We start from the raw sequence: 15,514 nt of genomic DNA, 5'->3' as shown, positions 1-15,514 counted from the left end.
GCAGTAAATAGTGACTTGCACAGGGAAGCAATACAGCAGATGGAGGGCTTGCTGCTGGATTTGAGTTTTTCACATTGTCTAACAGATGCTTTTAAGCCCAATGAGGAAGGGATATTTTCTTGTTTTAGAGGCAAATGAACGATATGACATTTTTCTTGGTTTTTTTTTGTTGGTTTTTTTTTTTATGAAGTACTATCCAAATAGAATAAAAGCAACTTCTGCTCTTAAGAGTTCACAGGTGAAAGAGATGTGCTGCCATAAAAATGGTGGGGGGTTGGTTTTATAGCTACATAAGGCTTCTACAGCTTCTTCCCATTGGTAACATCTGATGGGTAAAACCAGCGAGCCTTCTTTTTCTGAGGATACTTGACAGTTGAACCTGTTGAGTTCATGAAACTCCATTGCCTAATCCAGTAGTTTTAATTAAAAGTAAAGGGAACAAAAAAAAGTGTTGAAAACTGGCTGACAGATGTTCACAGGCTTCAGCTGTGAGAAACAGCTGAGGTTTTATAGTTTGGAATGATAGAAACATATTATAAGCATGTGGCCATTTGAAGCATGCTGATGGCATGTGGGTTTTGTGTCCACTATTAATATTTACTAAGTAAATGTTTTTGTTCTTTTTTGAGAAGTGTTGCATAAGATTTAGCTTTCTCTGCTAGTTCTTGGTGGATTGTAACTAACAAAAACTAAATAATGGACAAGTTGTCAAATTTAAGTCACTCTGAATAATGAAGATGTAAAAATTATCTGCTCTCTAAAAAAACATGCTACCAGATTCCGTTTAAAGGTTAAGTATTTTTACTGGGTATAAATAAATTTGGTTTAAAAACACTGTTTTCCTGTTTAAGTGCTGGCAAATAACAAAATTGAGAATAAGGTTATTGAGCAAAATCTAAAAAAAAAAAAAAGGCACCTAGTGTTCACATTATTTGAAGTGCTCTTCTCTGCATCTACGGTTATGCTGCGTACACTAAAGGCTTTGCCAGCCGTCTGTGCTCACGTTGGGTATTTATCTTTCTGTGTTGCATCTGGACTTCAAAATGTAACAGGAGCAACTACTTCTTTAAACTTTTTTTTCAAATTGTACATAATTATTGTTCTGAGAGTTGATGGCTTTGTAGATTCTAATTAAAACAAGGGTAGTTTAGGCAGATGTCACGAGTTTGTTTACCATTCTGCTCCCTCTTCTGTCTATGGGAGATTTTCAACATTGCAGCTGCAGTTAAGTGTCCTGTACCAGCAGGTTTTCCGTCCGCAAGCAGCAGCCATAGCACTCTGAAGACACGTCTGTCGAAGAAGAGAGAATATAGATAGATATATGTGCACTTAAAAACAATCTTTATATATTGCTTTTAAGTGAGTATCTTCTGGTTCATTCTATGAAGGGGTAAAAAGGGATAGGAAATTTGCCACAGAACATCTAATGTGTTAGATCCTGATAGCTAAATCAGAGCATTTAGTTTCAGAATTAAGTAGCATTAGAGTTCAGTCAGTGCTGTATTTTCTTTCCCTTTGAGGAAAGGTGTCCAACTCCTAAAAGAAAAATGAAGGGGAGACCAGAATCCCCACTAAGAAACTAGTCTTTGGATTAACTTTTTTTTAAACATCCCTTAAATTCCTCTGCTCTCTTTTGCTGTGTTTACTGTAGTTAATTGTGGCATCTGAGAGCATCGCTGTGCACTCAATTCAGTTGCCTACACTTTTAAACTCTCCTATACTGTTAGATTGTCATCTTGTGTGTCTTTGGCTGTGCTAACCAGTGCTCTCCCAAGAATGGCTGGGCAGCACTGGGCAGGCAGACTGTCGGGCACTGTTTTCAGTAGACATGTAAAGATGAATGTGAATGTCATTCATCCTGTGCTGGCTGTCAACCGCTTCTGTGAACCAATACTGTGTAATTTACTAATGGAGACTTTCAAGCTTGGGACTGTATTTCAGTGAGGCTGTGTTGGAAGATCATAAAAATTAAAAGGCACTAAATCTGGAGCTGAGTTTGTTGGATGCACCCTTCAATGGGAGTGCTAAAGGGTAGTGTAAGTGAAGGGTTGCTTTCAGTGTAAAGAACATGTATGTGCTAACATTAGTATGGCCACATAACAAGGAGAGAGCTTTGGCTATTGCTCTGTGTGTAAAAAAAAAAAAAAAAAAAAAAAAAAAAGGGTGTGGGGGAGCAGGGGAATGTCACCAACAACAGAACCCACAAAAATCCCCTTTAGAGTCTTCAAACACCATTGGTACTATTGTGGTATACCAAGGGAAGTAATTACATTATGTGTTTCTCTTGTCTGTAATACCACTAGTAGATTAAAACTAGTTGGGTCAAAACTATTGGGTTTTTTATATTGTTTTTCTGGTATGTTTGTATTTTGTATTTCAGTTGGTAAGCATGTGTGTTCTAATTTATAATAATCAGTTCTGAAAGCATTTAAGTAAAGCTGATGTGAAGGGAGGTTAACTAGGTATCTGTGGCAAGCAGGTATGTGAAGTAGCCAAAACCACCTCAGCTAAGACAACAGTTTTAGCAGCAGTAGTATAGTCTTGCCTGCATGCATTAGAAAAAAACTCTCTACTTTTTTGTATTGTATTTTTAAAAAAAAAAATCTTAAATTAGAGGAGGTAAATATTTACTCTGCTTTACTGTAGACTTTTAAACTTCCTTTCTGTTCTTCAGAGTGCTAATAAATACAGTGGAGATTTCTATCCTTGTTCTTCTATTAGTTCCTCTTATGAACCATCATGCGAGAAGAGTGCTAAAGAAAAGATTGTGTGGTGTCTGCATTCTCACAGTGATTGTGTAAGAGACGTTGATTTTGGGAACCCTCCCCTACTAAGCTTCTATCTCTGTCTGTCATCAATGAATGATGTTTCCCTCATTCATTTTCCTCATTTGGAGGATTTGAAAGTGGAGTATGTACAGCTGTAAATTCTCCAAAGCATTAGGGCATATTCAGGTAGGCCCTGTGCAGTATCAGTGCTTGACTTAATAAAACTACACAGTTGGCACAAAGAGCTGTCTTGCATTACATTTCTAGCAGATGTTCTGTTCTTAGAATAGTTGTTTCCTTTGTCCTGGAATAAGGTTTGGATCATTGATTACGTAGAGTATACTGTACGTGTATATTCTTCTGAGGATAAAGAGAGTTACCTGTATGGTAAATGGAATTCTTAATGTGTATTCTTTCTGATCTGGATTTCTTTTGTCCTAAAGGATGTAGGAAGGAATCAATTTATGTGGCAAGAAGCTCCACAGTGCAGAGCACTGTGGGCAGGATTAAGATTACATTCACAAATCAATTATGCAATATGTTCAAGGAAACACTAAACCTAAAAACCAAAACAACAATAAGAAAAACCTTCTTGTTCAAGTATGCCCAAGATAATGCATATGTAGACAATGCATCTGAGAACTGCTGCACAGAAAAAACTGTATTAATCAAATTCTTTCAGAAAATCTAGACTGTAGATACCTTTTTTCAAATGACATGTTTGTCTTTGTGGTAGACAGTTGTTACTGGCATATTTCCCAGCTTAAGCAGGGTGGTTGGACAAGATGACCTCGAGAGGTCCCTTCCAACCTTAACCATTTTGTAATTCTGTGATTTATCTAGTACATTCCTGCAGCAACTTATGAAAGTTAGTGTTGTAGTCTATTGAGACTAGAATCTCTGTTCTGTGCACTCTGTGCACTCTTTAAGTAGACTGAAAAAAGTCATCCTGAGTTTCTACATGCTTCTAGAAAATACTGCATTTCCTGATGTCATCCTCCTTTTCTTTCATCAGAATGTGGAGAGGTATTTCTCACTGCGTGTGTTGTTACAGTCTTCCTTCTCACTGAAGTTGGAGATGGAATTGTTGTGGGGTTTTTAATGTACTGTTATTGCTAGGTGCAGTTAAATACATAGACATTACTCTTACAATCTAAACTTCACCTTTAAGACTGAATTTAGTTCTAAGAATCTGGTATTATTTGTGTTGCTTAACAGGTTCTCTAAAGAAGCAGTAAAGAGTGCAGGACTGTGTTTCTTTTTGGATCAGCTTTTCAATACAGTAATTGAACAGCAGACTTTTTTTCTCTTTGAGTGGCCCATAATACGTATTATAGGGGAAGAGATTTGCTGCAGCAACTTTAGTTCCGTACTCATATCTTGTTACTACTTGTTATGAAACCTCATAACATGGAACTTGATGAGATGGGGATATCTGACAAAGTTATTTTGTCAGCCAAATGTGTTTTGGGGTTAGCTTGCACCTATTTGTGTAGCTTCCTGAAAATTCCCAGCTGGAATATAGTAACTGCTTCATTCAGCCTTTTGTCTACTTCACTTTGTTCCAGTGCTGTTTGATAAAATAAGGGACACTTTACTCCTTGAGTTTAGAGATCACAGTGTTGTGGTGCCGTAGCAGTTACAGGAATATTCAACATTAAGTTATGCCTATGGAGCTAAAGCAAATAAAATACTATTAAATGAGTTTTGGGAAAACTTAACACACACATGCTCATGGATAGCTTTTCAGAGGTTGCAGACTTCATGAATGCTTACGTATTTTATGAAGAGAATTCTCTAGATGTCACAGGATGGGTGAAAGAATGAATCACTGCAGTTTTAAGATGAAAACTATGAGTAGCTTCGTGTGGAGAATAAACACTCAGACATTTTGAAGTGTGCTGAGCTACTGTCCTGTGTTTTTCCAAGAAAAGCACTGTTGGCAAGAAGAGCAAAGCAACTCATACATACCAACTGTGAGGTTCTAATGATTTTGATGATTACAGTAAATACTACATGTTCTGATTGTTAAACAGCTTTGTTAGAGGATATTGTGTGAAGCTCTGGTTCCTCTAAGGTTGTGACACGTCCACATCCCTCTTCTCTTGTGTACAATAAAAGTGATAGCTGCTGCTTGGACTCATTCCATCACAATGGCTTTTTTTACCTATCTTTTTCCCCCCCTAAAGGACAGTGTACATTCACTGTTACTTACAATGCTACCCAAACAGAAGCCCCAGAAGAGTGGAATTGCTAACTTGGGTTGAATGAAAGAAGACTCAACACCTTCTTTGGGTTACTGAACCATATTTTCCAAAAAAGATGAGAGAGATGAGTAAAAGGCCACCACTCTTCACAATTGCTTCTTGTAAAGATGTAGTTAATTTTTTTACCCTCATTGCTTTCTATAGCAGCACGAATTTAGTCTTGTTGTTGAGAAAAGGGATAGGGGACAATTTTTTCTTCCATTTCCACTTAAAAGGCTTGTTCTTATGTGTTAGTAGACAGATGAGAGCTGATGCATGTTTAGCCCAAAGCGTTATATAGATGAAATAACCTCTAGCTTACCTCAGGGCTACCCAGCAGGTGTACTGTGCTGGGAGGCATGGGGGTGCACACAGAACTGTCTTGTCCTTACTAGAATTTCTCTTGAGATTTGTTGTGAACTATCAGGTAATGCTAGGGCATTAGGGAAAAGCAACCGAGTAGGAAATGGAAAGAGCATCGGCTGTTTCCAAACATATCTGAACCTAATGGTAGCTTTTGATTCTTCCAGGATGTTTTCTTCTTTTTCTACTACTATGTGTAACTGCATGTAATTGTTAAACATTTGTCCAGAAGAACTGAACATATAACAGTGAACAATTTTTTTTTTTAGTGGAGCAAAAACACTTGTCATTTGGATTGCTGCTAGTAACACATATTCTATGATACTTCATTGCAATGAATAAACATAACATAATATGACTTAAGCTTGGGAACATAATATTAATGTATAAATTTAATATAGAAACAGATTGTATTCTTGGAAAAACTTACTTTTCAGCTAAGGTAAATCCTGAAATGGGACTGAAAATGACTAAGAAAATTAACTTCTTCCTACCTATCTTGGGCAGTCTGGTACATCTAAGAATCCAAGTATTTACCTTGAAGTTTGCAGCTAATTCAACAGTTACAGCACATTGCATACTGTCAAATATCCCAGCTGAACAATACACTGCTGTGTTACTGTGGGATAGCTTTATGTTGACTACCAGACAAAAACCGTCTTCATGATCTGAGTCCTTAGGGAACTGGCTTAATTACCCAATATGCTTTTCTTAACCAAGGCCATGAGACTGCAGGGAACAATGGTATCCCCCAACAGGGGGAAGTTTTTAGTTAGGATAAAATAGCAGAGCATCAAAAGGAGAGGTAATGGCTTTAACTTACGTTCTTGTTGAACAACTTGTTCATGAAACTACCCCTGGGGGTTTTTTGGTTTGTGTTTTGGGTTGTGTTTTTTTTTTTTATCAGTCTAACTTTGTTCTGTCTAGTTCAGTTGAAATCAGAAGCTGCCTGAATGCTCAAGGTTTGGGGGCTGTATAGGTGAAAAAGCAGTTGAGCACTCTTTGAAATTGAGAAAAGAACAGAATCAACTGCAAAATTAGAAGCCCCAATGAAAAGACAAGAATGAAGTTCACTGAATTTCAGGACAGAGTTCATGTGCAAATTTCTCATAGCTACTTACGCATTTCTAATGCTGTGTCTTGCTTGCATAAATGAAAAGTGTAATACCCTGATAGTTCTCTTAAGGGAAGAAACTGCATGCCTCTTAAGGGCATACTATTCATGTACTGGGTCTTGTTCAGTGGATGATTAGGGATGGAAGGTTGGGTGTGGGGTTTTTTTCTTTGGTTTATAAGAGTTCTGAACTGAGCCTGTGAAGGCCAATGGAATGAATGAGGGGGATGACAGAAAAAACCAAACCAAACAAAACCCACCAAACCTCCCAAACACATATATGGAATTAAAATGAATAAGCAGTTCTCTAGCAGCAAAAACTAATATCTAATATGGATTTCTCTGAAAGTTGATTCACTACATGATCCAGTTGGGTGGAGCTTCAGTTGAACCCTCCCTATTCTATGGTAAATAACATTTTATTGTTCTCTGTGTGTGCATGTTATCTGAGGTAGTGTGGCCTCAATAAGAGGGCATTTATGTGATTGGGGGGAAAACCAATCTGTATTTCCACCAAACTGTAGGGTAAAATAACCACCTTCAGTTCCATTCTCTTGCAAAGTGATTTGTAAAACTTTAGTTGTCTTAAATGTGGGAATCTGTTCTCTCTGCTGACTGCAAAAAAAAAAAAAAAGATGTAGTATAGTCAAACAGATAGATACGCAAGATGAGGGAAAGTGTTACCCTGTTTGTTGTTGGTCTTCCCACTTTTATGTTTTGCAGGGGGACATGACCCAACACACTTTGTTTTAAAAAGAACGTTAGGAAATAAAACATTAGAACAATAAGAAATAAAAAGGACATTTGTATATTGGTATAAAATCATGAGTTAACTAACAGGTATTTAAAAATGTAGCTAACGATGTAAAATGCTTTTCCGTTTTTTGAAGACAACTTCTGAGTTTACTTTAGATTTTCCCCTAAGGTGAAATCTACTTACATGAAACAAAATACTGAGTGTATGGATACTGTGTGCAAATACATTCTTAATGCGAACAAGTTGTAATTTTGTGTATTTCTGGAGGCTAGTATAATAGCAAATAAAAGAACAAAAAATGAGACTTCTAATTTATTACAAATTTTTCAGACACGGGCTTCATGTCCTATTGATCGCAGACCATTTCAAGCAGTATGCAGGCTTGATGCATTAGAAGAGCAGATAAAGGTAAGTTCCAGACTTAATTTCTTAAATAATTTTAGTCATAGGAACACCCAAGTTGTGCTGCAGCCTTTTATTCATACATCTGTGTTAAATAAGCTTTCCTAATGAATAATTATTGCTTTAATGTCTCTATTACATATTTGAAGCTAGGGATTATTCTTAATTTTTTTTTTTTAAAGCAAATGTTTACAGTAATAATAATCACAAAGCTGCTGTTGCTACTTTATACTATCTTTAAGTGTTCCTGATATATCCAAGAATAGAAGTATAGTAATTGGTCTCAAAGTGTTTTTTAACCAGGTTTTGTAAACAAGTGCTATATCAATTAGCATGCAGTCTTGCCTTTTTTTTTAGCTGAGGTGAATCTTGTGTGTTCGCAACCTCCATTTCACAGACAAAACTCATGAAGGCAAGAGGAATCAATTACTGCTAAGCCTTATTCAACCTAAACTTCTGAATTTTTCAGCTTTCAAATCTTCTGACTAATATTGCTGTGGAGAGTAATTTATTAAGTAGGAAAATAAAACTTGTTTCTGATAGATGATCTTGAAAATCTATATCGAAAGATGCTGATAATTCTGTGTACAGTTTTGAAATTGTGGTGAAATTATGGTTGTAAGTAATTCTGAAGCTGTTGGGTTTGCGTTGTGCTACATGTAGAAAACAGGCTCCTACTACCCATTTCTTGTGCTTCTAGAGGCCCAAGTAGTCAACTGCAAAGGAACCAGACTGACAGCCGCAGATACTTCCTTCTCAAAATATGCTAACATGGTTTCTATGTCTTCATTATTTTTAAAGAATCAAGGAAGCAGGTGAAAAAAGATAAACTGAAGTTTTCATTTGGAAGAGTGTAAAGGCTGTATCAAAATACACTTTTAAGGGTTCTTGTTCATAGAACTGCGGTGTAAACAGGCGGGCAGAGAACAAGGGTCCTGCTCTGAAAAAGAGCCACTGGAGCAGCAGGGGTAGATGATATGTGTGCTGAAAAAGGCTGACATGGTGGTCAGCATTAGCAGGGGCTCTGTCAGGACATCGCCACCTTGCCCTTTCTTATGTTCGTAATTGGAATGCTAATAGCTTAAGGAGTTGCACATAAAACCAAGGTTCTAGAATGAAGAAATACAAAATACCTAATGCAAACAATTGCCGTGTAACTGTTGAAATAACTTCATGGTATGTAATAAAAATTTTATTGCTTTCTTAGAATTTTGATGAAGTGGAAAAAAAACCAAAAAACAATGTTATATGAAATCCATTCGTTATTTTACTCTAGAGAAAAACCAGGTAGTTTTTAATTATGGAGAAGCATTTGAAATTGAGTGGTAGTTCACCATTCTCCCAGGCTGAACCTTGTGTATTCAGATCACCCAATTTAGTTTAAGACACTTAGCTTCCAAATTCTTAATGGAAGATAGTGCTTAGCTTTGAGGTACTTGCCATGGCAGTCTGAACATTCAGGGATTTTTGGTCTTGTGGAATTAGTATGCGTCTCTGGCATAGCAAATATACATATCAAGGTGGAGTGGGGTTTTTCCATTTCGTGAAAAACAAATGAAAATAATTTCAAATCTGCAAACTGTGAGATTAAAGAAGTAATGATTTGAAATAGTTTCAAGTCCAAACAGAATTTAAGCTTATTTTTCTCTGTAGACCTTAAGAGTCTTTGAAGGTATTTAAAGCTATTGCATATTGAGATTGTAGATTGGATTGACTTTATTTTTCAATACAGGTTCAGGTTAAAAAACAAGTAAGGAGGAAGGAAGAAGAGGAAAACTGTGCCTGCAATAAGGGAGAATACAACCATGCAAAGATGAAAAGTTTTGTGAGGTTGGTCGTCCACTTAATTTCAAGCTTTCTAATTGGAATATTCAAAATATAAATTCAAGTGTTTTAAAATGTATACTTTGGAATTGTTTTTATTTAAGTTGCCCAGAAATAACTTTTGTAATGTCTTTTGTTAATCTCGCAGAAGAGCTGTGTGTCGACACAGAGGGCCGTTAACAGCAAAATTAAGCAAAGTTGTGAAGAAAAAATACAGTAAGTTGATATTTGTCCTCCATTTGGTAGAATTGCTGGTTCTATTAAGAAAGTGTAGACTTTCTATTCTTGATGAGCCTATTTATTTATTTATTTTTAATTACTTGTATTTGCATTTGAAAACCAAATACCAAGGAATAGAAGCGTGGAACTTAAGAGAACAAAATTGCAGTATGGGAAACTACTGTTCTTATTTTACTGGAAAGACTGACTCTTCAATTTCAGTCACAAGTGAAATGGATTTGGTTTCAGCCTAAAATCATTTTCCGCATCAGACAGTTGGTGCACAGCTAATGACTAGCTTTTATTCACAGGAGATGTTTTTGTGAGAGTTCAGAAACAAGAAGCACTTAGTTGTATTTTGAGGCTGCCATTTTGAGAGGCTTGTTTAATAGATATTGTTCGGTAAGTCTGTTCATAACTTCAGGAACTACGCAAATAGCTGAAGAGGTGAAAACTGCTTGATATATAAAAAGATAGTGTTGAAGATGTATGCATTTTAATTTTAATCAGTTTGTAAACACATTATAGATATACTTGAGATACATTTTCATTAACTTCTCATTGCATTAATGATTTTGACAATTTAATATGCTAAAGTTAAGATCCAAGTTTTGTTTCTTATTCCACACAGGTAATATTTTGTATGACAAACGAAACAAGAAAGCTTTGTCTGCGAAGGCAAACAAGGTTGGTTCTGATAATGAAATGTTTGTAAACATTTTTTTTCGTTAAAGCATTTCTAAAACTACCTTTCTGTTTATTTTTAAGGTTAACTACTTCTATTTGTAATTTTAGTATGATCTGAAATTTGTTATTTTGTCTCTTTTTGTCTTGAAGGAAGTAGTTAGAATGTAGTGCTAGGTTATATGAGCGTCTCAGATTAAACTTAGTTTTATGGTCTTAAATATTTTCATTTAGATTAGGATGTTGCATTGTAAGATACTGTAACTACCCTGTTTTCATCTGTCTTCACCAAAAGAAGATGTTATCAGTTACAAGCTGTTAGCCAAGTACCATTATACGAAGGATATGAAGGTTTTCATTATTTTCATGAAAATACATAGTTGTAATCAACCAAGTAATTTGTTATATGAATAAGCCATCGAGATTATAGTTTACATCAACTTTTTTTTTTAATGGGAAATTACTCCCAAGAATGTGTTTCCAGGTTTCTTGTTTAGCTCATAAGTTTTAGCCTATGACACAGGCTTATAACATGCAGAATTTATAAGGACCTGTAAAGGCTCTGTTGTTTGATTTCTGCCTTCCCTCCTTTCAGAAATATTTCGTGTCTCTGGGACACAAGTTTGTGATCAGTGCTTTCTTACTCAGCTGTACCTGTAAATGTATTTGCATGAAGTAGTTTTAGGCCATAAATTTCATTCTGAAGTGTAAATGTCATTCTGTCTTACCTGAAGTTTAAAAATTTGGAGGAAAAGCTGTCTTCAATTGCCTGTTTTGCCTGCTGCCTTGCTTCACATAGTATACGGGCACAAACTACATCATGTGTCTTTTCGGTAGCTGGTAGCCTAAACTGTCACTTTTATTTGGTGCTTATACACCACAGTTCTCAGGGATATCTTGAGCTCCAGCCTTCCTCTTCTCAGTCAGGTATTTAGAAATTTTGGTTCTGTTTCCATGTAATGTTAAAGATACCTTTCAAAGAAGTGAAGAGGTTTAAAACTGGAAGGATAGGGCTTAATGGTGGATCAACCTCTACTTTGAATTCAATGTTGGTGAAATGCTTTCATATCTAGTTTCACCGATTTATTGTGCACTAAATAGCATTAATATCTCAAAGGTTACCTGTTGCAAAAAAGGTGCATAAATGGAAGTAGAGCCATTAAAAACCTTCAGGAGGAGGTACAGAACTCAACTATCCAATACACATTAAAAATTTAAAAGAATTTAAAGGAAAGCACTGATTTACTAACAAACATTTCATAAGGATATTTGTGGAACATCTGGATAGCTTTTTTAGATGGAGAAATGTTAATGTTCAGAATAATAGTATTTTTAAAATAAAACTTAAACCCAACAGCTTTTTAGATAAACTTAGAATTTGCACACTGATGAAATAGGGCCTGTTCCAATCATGCAAAACCAACATCAAAACCAAATCTGTGCCAAAGTTTGATGGAGCATATGGATAATGGTGGCATACTTTTGAGACATGTATTTACATACATCCCATTATGAAGTTTATTTTTCATCAGAGCAAATATATTCTGAAAGAAAATGACAGGAAGACTCTATAAGTTCCCATTTTAACATACCAGTCATGGGGAATGAACAGGAATGCTTTAGTCACGTTTGAGGTGGCATTGACCCTTTAGGTGAAAGGATATAAATGGCAAAAATGGGTCAGCGTAGGCAAATGTGTCAGTGTGGTAGCCTGGGAAAAGTGCCTTTGTGTGAGGGACAATAAACAGACACACCAATCAGTCTTCAATTTCGTAGTCCTACTTGAAGGCAAAAGAAAATCCCAGGTACTTACATTAGGTTTTCATGTTACTTTGAAAGCAAACATTCCGTGAACTGCTGTGAAGGGGTCTGTCTGAAGGTGCTAGCGCTGTACTTACTGTGGTTCATTAGGTAGCAGAAATGGGAACTGTGAAATAGTAAAGATCAGGCTCATTTATTCATAATTTCTGTATGGACAGTTAAAGATTTTGCTGTGGAAAGCCTATATAAAACATAAAGTTTATCTGCAAAGAGCAGATGTTGAAAATTTAGAGACTGAATAGAGAAAATTTGTTTCCTGTAACTGCAAATCTCAGCCTATAACTATGGCAGTACTATGGTGCCTGCTTTTTGTGAGCTAAGGTCTTGCTGACATGATTTCAGTGCATCTTCATGTATTAAATGTTAATTATTTTATTTTATTTTGGATGTCTTTAATTCATAATATTTTTTTTGTAGCCCAGAAGACAGACCTGCTGGAATGACTGCTTCAGAACCAATTTCTTCAGCACGCTTCCGGCCAGTGGTAGCAATGAAGAATCCTTTTTTAGCTGTAGAAATGACTGGTTAGTATATACTAGTGCTTAATATAAACTGATGGGTTACTGTATCGTAGATGCTGTAGTTCCTTCTGTTTCTGTCTGTAAATACTATGTTGAAATATTTTGAAGAATGTCTGGGTTTATGGATTCATTGATGAAGAGCAGTTAAAGGATAAACAGAAACATTTAAAAATGCATATTGTTAAGGACACACCACAATTTCTGTCATGTGTTCAACATTAAAATACTTAAGTGTGTGCTTTTAATCTTGCTGATTTAATAGGAGTTAATAAGTTTTATTTTTAGTTCATATTTAAACTCCCTGCTGAATTGAAACAGGATAGGAAATGGTTAGCCCTGTTATTACAACAGCAGTTAGCAAAACAGTTAACACTAAATATCCTGGTTTGCATCAGAAACAATCTTCTTTGTTGTTGTTCCTTGACTCCAAGAGGAATACTTTAAACATACCTGAAGCAATTTTGCTTAATGACCCTAATACTTAAGAAGGGGTGTTAAAAAAAAAAAAAAAAAAAAAAATTTGGTTGAGAAGATGGAAGAACAGTCCATAACATTATTTGAATCACATGGCCTAATGAAAAAATTATTGTGTTTATATGTTTTTAGCAGTCTGTAAATGAAAAAACCTTTTGCCATGTATGCAACAGTATTAATTTGTCAAGGATGCAGAGTTTCTCCATCTTTCATGTGCCCAGAAGACACATTTCATCTCCTGTTTTCCATTCTGCCTGCCTCATTTATTTAGGACTTCTGCTTACTATGACTGCTTTTTCCTTCTAAACAATAACCATGTATAGTTTCATCATGACTGTTGAAAGTTCTACTACAGTTAAATTAAAAAAAAAAGTCAAGCAATTATTGAAATACAAAATCATCATAGTACAAAGTTAACTTTTTGTATGGAATTTGTATTTCAGTACAGAATTCATAGAAGTCAATGAAACGATCAGACAGAAGAGACAAGAACTGGAATTGTCCTGTTCATCTGTGCTTGCTAGAGTTGAAAGGTATGTTGTTTGGATCTTAATGTAACACTTCAGGCTTGGAATTTTATTAATTCAAATTGCTCCTTAGATAGAATATCGTTTGATCATAAAACTAAATAATTTTTGCATGTAACTTGCTAAATCTTTGTGTATTTGCTGCATGCTGGTTTTATTCAATTGATTCTTTTCTGTATATCTTAGTGCTTTTTTGATACTCATGGCAAGTGTAGTAACTCCTACTGACTTGTGCATCTTACATTTCTGTGGAAAAAGTGACATATTAAGTTTAAATATATTGTCTGTTTGGAAGTTAGTGTTCAACGTGCTCTTTAAATTATTTCTAACATTAGAAATCAGACTACATTTGCTTTAACATCAATCTGATTCTCATCCCTCCACTTTGACGGGTTGGTTGTAACACTTCTTTCTGTAATTGTTTGTAAACAAATGCATCTAGAAAGAGTTAAGAGGGGTTCTATCCAATGAAACAGAAAACATAAAATTTTATTTTTTTTTTGTCAGAGAGCAGATGTTAAAACAACCCCAAAGGATGTTTTCATTAATATAAAGCAGAAGCATAAAAATAACTGATTTTAAAATAACACAGTAAAAAATAGGTTCTGTCCATGATCTTAATTTCACTACTTATTTCTTTACTATCTTTGGCATAAAACAAAGGCTAAAGACAAAAGAGAAAGTAAAGAGATTTTCATTTGTAATTAAACTTTGCACCTAGGATTTAAAGAATGAATTTATTTTTTTTTACATATACTTTTTCTTATGGAAAGTTTCATTCCAACTCAGTGATAACTTAGAAATTGTAGATCTATAACTAAATCCTGTTTTTGCCCAAGGTTTACTGAGGGAGTCTGAATAAGTATATGTATATTTTGTATGTTTGGGGAAAAAAAAGCCTTTACTAAACTATTTTGTAGATTATTTCTCATTTTTCTGTAGAAAAGGCTATTCTTCTGCTGAAGTACTAAATCAGTGTTCAGCATTCTATTTCCAGTAGTATAGCCTACTAATTTGGAGTAGACTGTTAACAGTTCTGTGTTTGGTTTTGAAGAAAGCCAAATGTATATTGCTTTAACATAACATACCTTGTTCAAACTGTTTTACTAGATTAGGCCTTAGTATAAGCCTGAAATTAAATAAGAGGAGGAGTGTTTTGTTTTCTGTCAGCTTTGCCTTTCTCTCCAACTGTGATGAGGTTGGAAGTGTCATGGTTGCCTAATGTTTTGTTTTGTGCATTGTTTCCAAAACTTGCTACAACAAGCTAAAACAGCTAATATGAATGCTTTTACTTTTCCAGAATTCCTTTAATGTCTTATGGAGCGGAAGCTGAGACCTTTCTTCTCACTTCTACTACAATGGCAGGGACAATTCTTCCAACAGATACCAGGCCTTTGGAAAACTTTGGTAAACTTTTTTTTTGTAAGTTTTATTTATAGCTCATGTGGAGTATTGTTAAAATATGATGATCAGAAATCAAAGCAGAGTATATAGTTACAGTTAATAGAAAAAAATATGTTTTGCTGCAGTTTGGTACTATTTCAAAATCAACTGGTTTATTTCTGAAATTAGACAATAGAAGGTGAACCAGCCACCCCAAAACTGGCATAACTGTTCTTCATTTGAAGATCAGTTCCATTTCTAAATTCAACACTTTATTTCATGTTACAACTTCTTTTCCTATTGTTCAAGGCTAAATTTCATTTTGATACATTATGAATTGCATGACATATTTCAGTGGTATATTGTGCAGTGTGAGGAATAAACTGTTTCCTGACAGAGAAGAGGAGTAGT

General features: G+C 35.2%; 1 protein-coding gene across 2 annotated transcripts in view; it reads left to right on the top strand.

The window, feature by feature from the left end:
• SCAF11 (SR-related CTD associated factor 11) overlaps positions 1 to 15,514 on the top strand; it is a 42,651-nt gene that overhangs the window by 14,838 nt on the left and 12,299 nt on the right. For both annotated transcript variants that reach the window (XM_075745218.1, XM_075745209.1), the window contains exons 4-10: positions 7,579 to 7,656; positions 9,383 to 9,480; positions 9,623 to 9,690; positions 10,325 to 10,380; positions 12,616 to 12,722; positions 13,637 to 13,726; positions 15,021 to 15,127. In XM_075745218.1, coding sequence (XP_075601333.1) covers positions 7,579 to 7,656; positions 9,383 to 9,480; positions 9,623 to 9,690; positions 10,325 to 10,380; positions 12,616 to 12,722; positions 13,637 to 13,726; positions 15,021 to 15,127 — 604 coding nt within the window. The remainder of the gene's footprint in view (positions 1 to 7,578; positions 7,657 to 9,382; positions 9,481 to 9,622; positions 9,691 to 10,324; positions 10,381 to 12,615; positions 12,723 to 13,636; positions 13,727 to 15,020; positions 15,128 to 15,514) is intronic.

Source organism: Balearica regulorum, chromosome 1 (assembly GCF_011004875.1).
Source record: "Balearica regulorum gibbericeps isolate bBalReg1 chromosome 1, bBalReg1.pri, whole genome shotgun sequence".
In the NCBI taxonomy this organism is placed as follows: Eukaryota; Metazoa; Chordata; class Aves; order Gruiformes; family Gruidae; genus Balearica; species Balearica regulorum.
Note: the sequence above shows the minus strand (reverse complement) of the source record. Positions and strands in the feature narration are given on the sequence as shown.